The sequence below is a fragment of the Rhopalosiphum padi genome, chromosome 1 (assembly GCF_020882245.1).
Source record: "Rhopalosiphum padi isolate XX-2018 chromosome 1, ASM2088224v1, whole genome shotgun sequence".
NCBI classification, from domain to species: Eukaryota; Metazoa; Arthropoda; class Insecta; order Hemiptera; family Aphididae; genus Rhopalosiphum; species Rhopalosiphum padi.
In genome coordinates this window covers 78,426,952-78,436,465 of record NC_083597.1, presented here as the reverse complement: position 1 = coordinate 78,436,465, position 9,514 = coordinate 78,426,952, and the positions used below count along the sequence as shown (strand labels likewise).

At 27.6% G+C, this 9,514-nt stretch overlaps 1 protein-coding gene across 4 annotated transcripts; it reads right to left on the bottom strand.

Annotated features, from left to right (window-relative positions):
* Window positions 1-964: 964 nt before the first annotated feature.
* On the bottom strand, window positions 965-5,487 carry LOC132917847 (uncharacterized). 4 transcript variants are annotated; one of them, XM_060978796.1, is made up of 10 exons: window positions 5,203-5,487; window positions 3,977-4,276; window positions 3,449-3,625; window positions 2,751-2,822; window positions 2,513-2,682; window positions 2,263-2,452; window positions 2,019-2,195; window positions 1,794-1,955; window positions 1,524-1,691; window positions 965-1,265 (listed from the first exon to the last, which is right to left on the bottom strand). In XM_060978796.1, the coding sequence occupies exons 1-10, from the start codon at window positions 5,284-5,286 to the stop codon at window positions 1,011-1,013; spliced, it is 1,755 nt and encodes a 584-aa protein (XP_060834779.1). In that variant the 5' UTR covers window positions 5,287-5,487; the 3' UTR covers window positions 965-1,010. The 4 variants fall into 4 exon arrangements, with proteins under 4 accessions (XP_060834779.1, XP_060834780.1, XP_060834778.1 ...); XM_060978797.1 differs by having other exon boundaries at window positions 1,794-1,961; window positions 2,332-2,452; XM_060978795.1 differs by having other exon boundaries at window positions 1,794-1,961; window positions 5,203-5,485.
* Window positions 5,488-9,514: the final 4,027 nt, after the last annotated feature.

Below are 9,514 nucleotides of genomic sequence, written 5' to 3'. Positions count from 1 at the left end.
TAGTTATGACTTAGTAATTGTCAAGGTTTTTTTTAACTCAATATTGATGGGTAATAGGGTTTACCACTAATCAATCAATAAACATATAAAGAATCTGAGCATGTTGAGATGACTATAGTTTATCCAGTAATAACTATCCTATTCATGATAAAGCTGATAGGATTTGTCAAAATAGATTTTCATTAGACTATTGGTACCTTTACTAAAGATTAATCATGAAAATTAAATGGTAAGTTAATTGCAATTATACATAATTAATTATACAATAACTATATCTGTAATTACAAAAAAATATTTTATTACTAAAAAATAAATACATGTCTTACATAATTATTAAGTTTTAAATAATATACAATATTTAATAAAACATAAGATATATTTGAAACCAATGTTGCCTAAATTTAAGCCAAACATATTTGGAATCTTTTAATTACAATACCTCTGATGAGGTAACTCAAATAAGAATTATTTACACATATGTAAAAAGTAAATTTGTTATAAGAGATGCCAACAATACAATTAAACAAAATTATCAATCATAAACTTATAAATAAATAATAATTTAATCATACTTTGAGTTTGGGGAAAAACTAAAAATGGATATCAAACTAAATTACCTATATTATTAAACATAATAATTGGTAATTTATTTTATTTTTGAACTTAATTTTTAAATGGTAAAGAGAAAATTAACATAAATAAAGTAATTAACTGTAATAAAAAGTAAAATAATTAAGCATTTGTATAAGAGACACAATAGTATCATATGCTATCTATATAAAGGTAATATTATTTCTCACACTAACCATTTAATAATTAATATTAATTTATATATTAAACAGTCTGTACCTTACCAACAAAAAAAAATTAAATAATTATAAATTAACAACAAGGTAAAACAATTAAACATGTAACAAGAATTGCTTTGTAAAACATAAAAACTTAGTGTTCTGGGTACTATCTATATAAATACTATAGGTAGAATATGATAAATAATACTAATATAATAATCATAAGCAGGCAAACATTGAATCATTTGAATAAATCAATGGAACTGTTAAGTTAACATTGATAATCATCTGTTCAGAATTAGTAGGGTCAATAAATAAACATCTACCATCAGCATGAAGTACATCTAACGGAACACTGTAAGGTTGTACTGGGCCACTCCATGAATGTTGATCAGTATCGTTACACGGGGAACTGGTGGTCAGTATAGCTGTAGTTTGTGAAGCACTTGTATTGTCACCATATGACGAAACATGCTGTAAATAAACCAAATTAATATAAAAATTGTTAACTATTGTAGTCCAGTTCGGTTAGACTACACCTATTGATTAAATTATTATCAACCTATGTTTCGGACTATTAAACCATGGCCAAAAAATTACATTACCGTGTTTAATAAAATAAAAGCTAGACAGTTTTTGACGTTTTTGTAATAAAAAAATGTGGTATTACTGTCTAAGCTTACTCTTAAATGAAACAGAATATACAAAGAATTACACATTATAAAATAGTACCTGAATGGTGGCAACAAATGTGTGACTGTAGCCATCAAATGCAACTGTGATTATATAAATAGTATTTTGTACGAATTGTAAATGGGTAAAAAAACAAAAGTTTTGTATATCTTGACACTTGAACACGTGTGCAATAGAATTTCCATAATATATCATTTCTTGGTGGCACTAATAATAAAACAATTGATACATTTTTTTATATTTTAATTAATGTTTAAATAAAAATTGAATAATTAAATTAATAAAAAATGAAAAATAAAAATGTCTTACTGTAAACAAATGAACATATAAAGTTGCAGAATGTGAATACCATAAGCAGCCAGCAATTGGACAAGGAAGCATGTTTGCAAATTCTGCTAGAGTATGGTTTGATGCTGTTGTATTTAATTGCTCATTTTGCCCTGTCTGATGGTTTGAAATAGGTTCATGATTCTGTAACTAAATAATAAATTGCTTTACTAAGTATAAAATAATTAAATGTATTTATTGTGTTACATGTTCTGGAAAAGACCAAGGACTTGTTAATAATCTTGACTCATAGTACTGCAAGGTTCTGATCACTTCACAACTTGAATCTGGTAACTGCATAAACTGGACATCATTTGTTTCTATGTAATTTTGTATAACATCATTTTGTACTAATGCTGTATCTTGTGGCCCTAACAGAGAAACCTAAAAATACACTAAATTCAATTTTCTTGGTCTAATGAGAATACTAGCATATGTGAAAATAATTTACATCGTCTAGTGGATTAAATGTTTCACAATTAACAAATGGTGTTGACATTTCTCCACTTTCCATACGTACTGACATAGCCCAACGTTGATCAAACTCTTGCTGCTCTTGTTCAATGTTCTCTGCAGACTCATTACTCAAGGTATCAGAGTCATCAATACATAGCACTGTTTCTACATCAGTTTGATCATTTCTATAAAAGATAAATTATTTAAAATATGAATAATTATGTAAAATATTTATCTAATTTTACATGCTATAGTTAGAATTATCTAGCTCAAAACTCGCATTAATATCAACATCAGCCAGTTGTGGAATATCAGGAAAAGCTTGAAGGTTAGGTAAGTAACTATTTCCAGATACAGTAGATTTGATTTCCTTTGTAGGTATATTGAACTTTTTATTACTGTTTTTCCACTTACTCTAAAAAGTAAAAACAATATTGTCAATTAATCACAATATCAATAAAATCTTTAACAAGTACAAATTACTCGGTACGAATTTTCAGCAAACGATGAAGTTCTATGCGAAACTTCTAGATTTAGGGGTTTTGATTTATCCAACTAAAACATATTATATTTTAATTTATTAATAAGATAATAATAAATGACATAAATTCACAGATCGTTAATAAAGTAAAAGTTTGTAAATTTTATTTCATAAATATAGATGCATCATCCATTTAATACTATGAAACAACACTGAAAAGTAACCTAAACATGTGCATACCTATTATAAAATACATTAGTGTTTTCGCCAGACACTTTCATTGGAACAAAAGCAGTTAAATCATCTTTGTTGTGGACGCCATAAGAAGCATGATAATATTATGTTTGATAAACGATGACTGATGGTAAATTCCATTTAAGTGTTGTAATTTAGAAAAATCAAATAGGTATACACACGAGTTATATAACAAAATTATGTAATTATAGAAAATTATATACAAAGATTAAGTTTACAATTAATATAATTTTATGTACAAGCATACTTAAACCATTGTTTCTGATGTGATTTAAAAGGACCTCAAAAATGTCTGTGTATTACAGTTTTACAATAAAATCAAGTTATAAATCATAAATAAATACCTTGTTAGTTAATAATCACTGTAATATTATATATTTACATTATTTGTTACTTTGTTAGTATTGAAATCATTAAGAAATTTAAATTTAAAAAAAAATGGTACCTGATAAAAGTTACAATATGGATTGTTATTGTTTGAAATAGTGAGACAAGTATTTGTTGTAGATCTATTAAACCTAGTTCTATCTGTTGAAAGCAACATATTTCTTAAAAGTGCACTTGTAGTCTTTGCAATTGGAGGTTGATAGACAATGTTTTCCATAGAGCTAGAAGAGGACACCTAAATTTAAAAAAATATATTAACTATAGAATGCTTTTTTTTATACATTAAAATAAATTTAGTAATAAAATAAAATAAAATAGATATAATGAATCAAGATGATAAAAAACCTAAAAATATGTTCTGTATGTACATAAAATAAAATAATTAAATATAGATAGTGGCACACAATACATTTCTTATATGCCCGAAGCAACAGCAACTATAGATCTTCCTAATTATTATTTGTAGGTGAACATGGGAAAAAGTGAAGAGAGGAACACATGTCAATATTTCAAAAGGCGTCAGTAACCCACCTTGTTTGCTACTGTTACAAATAATTATAATTAAAAATTTACCGTAAATACATACATGAACTTCAGAATTAGTCTTTAGTGGTCTAACAGTTGAACGATTTTGAGCTTTTTCAACTGAAATATTAGTAGATACTTGGGTATGCATCTTTATACTCTCTAATGATGTTTCAGAAGACAAATCGTCATATTTAATTTTTGATTTTCGTGGTCTTCCAACTGATCGCTTTTTTACCAACTTCTTGGTATTGTTTCTTTTCATGGTCTGTCTTTTCGTTTTCATAATGTGTGCCAAAGTTGTACACTCGAAGTGAAATCCCATTCGATGCAAATTCAATAATTCAACATACTCGTCTTTCTGTAAAATAATGACTTATGTTAATTAAAAAACCTTGGACGAAAAAACAAATAAAACGAAAATCAAATTAGGTGAAAACGAAACTGTATTTCGAAGATAAACCACCCAAAACATTTGGTATAAAACACAACATAGGTACATAGTATTTAAATCGAAATCGTACAGTTTTAGACGAGGTGGACGGCCACAAGGAAATCGACAAAAGAATGGCACTGCAGGCAAACACGTTGGTGGTCGGCCGGAAAAAATATTCGTTTGTGGACCACGGGACAGATGTCCGAATACCGAAGGCCGTTGGCGCGAATCACTGGGGCGACCGGGATGACGGAAATACGGGATAATTGACGGAGCGAGACACCGACGTAAACGATGTGCGAACGCCGATTGTTGATTAGGCACCGGACGATCGAATCATTCGAATCCCGAAGTTCGATTGTCGGCCGCCGTCGCCGACGTCAAAGTCCCTTTATCGCGGCAACCATTGGCCGGTTTACCTATAATTCTCGAGCGTTCAGTGCGAACGCGAAACCGGTTTGCGGCAGCGACGACCGCAGTCTAAAAATACACGGAATGGCGACGGGAAACCCGGGAAAAACACCGCACGACAATCGTATCGCGAACGACCCACATAATACGGATAGTGTACACCTGTATATCTATATGCATCTGTATATCTATATGCATGTGACACGAGTATATACTAAACAGTATATATAACGAATCATTGATATTACGAATTACGATATTATACTGTATATATATATATATACGTATAAATGCCTACGAATTTACGCGATAATGAGAAAAACACCGACGACGTCTAACTCAATCATCGCGTCTTGTTTTTCGACGATTACAATTATTATTATTATTGTTGTCATTACAAAATGTGTAACTACAACACAATAAAACCACCTGCAACTGACCTTTAGATTGCCGGGCAGACCGAGGCTCAGAGCGCGCTTTACCAGCGTCCGGTACGATGTCAACTCCTTTATCGCATCCGTCATTATCTTGAGTCGTACGGTGACGTTAATTGTCTCGGTGATATTACTCTGTTACCGGCTCGTACATGCGTAATGCCGCACGTGACGGTTAAAAAAAAAACTTTTTCGAACAAAACACTTGGAAGCTTCTCGCGGACCGTGATTTGAGTGTGTGACGCGTCAAGCGTGTAACCTACAACAGACGTGTGTCTCGTGGAATGGCCCGTCGATACTGTTGTTCAAATTCTTTAGGTTATGATGACCGTTTTTTTTTTTTTACGAACAAATTTTAAAAATAGCCATACAGAGCAATCGAAATGAAAATAATCCGTTTGTTGATATCTACGTGAATTTTGATTTGTACAATCATTATCTTTTAATCGACTCATTCGATTCTTTAATTTTGAATGATAAACAATAAACATTCAACTCTTTAATCCAGCATTCCAGCGCCAATTTATTAACCTTTATACACTACATAATATTGTGTTTTCTAATACATTTTTTTTTTTGAAATTCTATTTTATCAATTCTTTTGAAAACATTAACCATTAACTAATCGTAATATCTTTGTCTTTACAACTTTACAAGGATGATTTTGTTTGCAATTATACTTCATGCATTAAATATATTTAATATTCAGTCACAATTATTCAAACATTCTATATTATGTATGTTTCGTTTATTTGTGTATTCTTGTATAACTAAACATTATGTATTTACTATTTAGTATTTACATTTTATATTACATTGTAACTTATAATCTAAAAGTAGGTATATAAATTAAAAATATTCAATTTTTTTGTTAATAACTATTTCTGTTGTTTTGCATAATACTATAATGTTATCAATATTTTTTTTACAATAAATACATTAATATTTATAACTTATAAGCATCTTCTGGTTCATAAATCCTAATATAACGAGCCATGAGTTAGTATAGAATATGGAATTTGGATTACACAATTTAAATAAGATCTAAATAGTCAATATATGATAAAAATGTTGATCTAAATCGTCTAAATAGGAAACATAAAACACAGCGTAGTCTTTAGTCTATAAAGAGTTCTAGAATTGTACCCCTTTAATCCTAAATTATCCTAAATTAATAAGGTCAAGTTCCTATTTCAATCCTTTTTTAAATTACAATAATATTAAAAATAAAAATAATAATATTTTATTACTATTTTGCTGAAATATTTATTATGCAGACATGCAGTTGAAATCGTTTATAATATAATAATAATTGTATATTTGTATGTAAGTAGTAAGTAATATTATTAATATTACACAGGACTCGTATGAACGTAAAAATGTGATAATATTTGTATGATGTGGTGATTCTACTATTACTATTCGAATAGAGGGTGTCCGTACCAAATTGTTTGGTGACCACCTGTTAAAAAGTTTAATGTTGTGTCTCTTTGATAAGTAAAGTTGAAAGAATAAAAATATTTCACTATTTTATTTTATCATTTGTTTTATTTCTCAAACTTACCAGTTACTAATAATACACACTGACTTTTTTTTTAAATGTAGTTAAATAATAACATGAATGTATTATAAAATATTGTAAAGTTGTTTATATCATATTATTATAAAATACATTATATTTTATATAAAGAATAGATAAAATCTATATTTTTTAGTATTGATATTTGTATTTTAACTTTTAAGAAATAAAAGTTTGAGGACGAAGGATTTTATGTTATTACAGCTTATATTATAAAATATTCTAACATTCATGTACCTACGTACGAAATTTTAGAGCCCTAGAACGGTTAGAACTATCCTTGTTTATATGGAAAACAGTTAATAAGATGTACTTCAGTCTTCAGCACAAACTAAGAAGATATCACAGAGATAAGAATATAAGATATAGATATAGATAATTTATTACTTAATCATCGACATAATTAATATAGATACGTAGAGCATGAAACTGAACTCCATATCACGTTTGATGTCTGTGTAATGTCCATGATAAAGTATAAACACTTAATACCTATCTAAAATATCTTTATAGTTCACATTATTGTCTTAACGTCTAATGTCCTTTAATAATATATTTATATAATATATTAAATTATTACTATTAATCGATGAAATAGATTATTCTAAAATCAATGGTAATTGATAGTATCTAGTCCTACGTAGTAACCAAAAAACATTCCTGTACTTAAAGCAGATCAAACATTTGTAAGCTCGTTGGACAACATAAATATACTAATATAATATAATATTATTATATATTTATATTTCTTTAAATAGGAATCTTGTATTATTTAAAAAGGTTAACTAATGAGTTGACCATTTCGTAAGTACCTACCTATCGAGGTGGATGCCTTTACAAAAAAATTATGTATATATTAATTTCTGAGCAAAGTAAATTTGTTTAATTATAATTTTTTTTTAATTTTGATTAATTTAAATAATTTATCAATCTTTAATAAAAAGCAGGTAAAAATTGTCTGGTCTGTACTTTATACAATTAATAATAAAAATCTACCAATACTTTGAAGAGTAATATGACTAATAAGAGAAAAACAAATTCGAAAGAATTGCACTATTTATTTACACAAAACTATTTTTTATTTTTATTTTTAATATTCTAATAGTGTTTATGCATGATAAACAAATTAAATAAGTTCACTAAATATAAAAACTAAAATATAATTATATAATAAATGATTTGTTTGAAAAACATAACGTTTAGTGGAGGTCTGAACATTTTATATTTTTGTTGTCATTTAATTAAATACGATAACGATATATATTATACGAGTATATGATTACATTTTACATAGTATATTCAATGCTTGATTTGCGGAGATTTCTTTTTTAATTTTTTTTAGCGTACCCATTCTATTTATTTGAAACGGAACGCAACATAAACATTTACAATGAACCTAACCTCGTAAATCATCAGTTTTTTTTTATGCAAAATTTACCTATAACCTATAGCCATAATATTTGAATATTTGTATCGACTATGAAAAAAAAAATAATTGTTAAAATTCCTTACCGTAAAATATAGTTATAACTTATAAGAAATTGTATTATGCCCACAGAAATTTAAAGATATAGGCATTTGTGATTATGCAAAAAATAATAGATATTCTATTTTATGGATTACTTATATCTTTATAAATCGTAATATAATAATATAAATTATGTAATTGAAGGATGTAATAACTAATAGTGTTTTTTTCTTTTAAAATATTTTTGTATAATAAATTTAATGGTTTTTGGTATTATACTATTATAGGTAGCTGAAGGGGGCGTGGGTGGCTTTGCCCTCCACGATAATGTGACAGTAAATTTTGTGTGGAACACTCATTCATCCAACAGCCGCCGAGTCCCCCTTCTAGTTTTTTTTCTAATCAAGCACTAAGTATATTACAACTTTACAAGCACTGAGTTGAGTATATTATGGTATTTTAATCGGATTCAATATACATATTACATAACACTTCTTAGCCAAACACATACGGAAAGACATAATATTCTTTGACTAATGTTTCGGTTGATCTGAGCATAATAATTCTGAATACAGATTTCAATTTGTCGTCAAGTCTACTTAAAATATAGCTTTTCCAAATTTTTGACTTTATCCTCTGAAATCCTTAAAAAGTAGAAATTAAAATATTGTCATACTTCAATTTTTGAAGAAATTGTAATAAAAAATATTAAAAATGTGATCTAAAGTATACTTGATGACAAATTCAAATCTGTTTTCAGAATTATTATTTAACTATTTAATCCAAGCTCTATAGTCTACAGTATAAAATATTAAAATCCCCATTTTTAGCATTTAGTGTGACACTTCTAACATATATTATTATCACATATTATTAATTAAATTATAAATGTTTGTTATTTAAGTTATTTTAATAAATATAATTTTAATTGAAAATTGTTTTTTTTTTTTAACTAATTTAAATAAACAATAATCATTAACATATTGTTAAAACATTTTTTGGAGTATTGATTTTTCTTCTTTTTAGAAAAATTGCGGTTGAGTTGGTATTAAAGAGGTTGAGGTTCCGCGAAACACTTTTTTTTAAGGGGCCGCTACACCAGCATTTGTTTTCTATGTCTATCTCCCACATAATATAGGAACAAAGATACTCCATAATTCCACGATTACGACTCTGGTTCAGTTTAGGGCAAAAGCATCTATTATATATTTTATAAAGAAGAGCATTTCCTGTGCATTGACCCGATAATTATTTTATAAATCCAAGCATGT

Bases quoted from the DNA above. Each gene is read 5' to 3' on its own strand.
- LOC132917847 (XM_060978795.1), bottom strand. From the start codon at position 5,286: ATGACGGATGCGATAAAGGAGTTGACATCGTACCGGACGCTGGTAAAG. The intron at 2,453-2,512 runs GTAAAATTAGAT...TATCTTTTATAG, and splicing joins GATAATTCTAACTATAGCAT to AAATGATCAAACTGATGTAG. The intron at 1,962-2,018 runs GTAACACAATAA...TTTATTATTTAG, and splicing joins CTTGGTCTTTTCCAGAACAT to TTACAGAATCATGAACCTAT.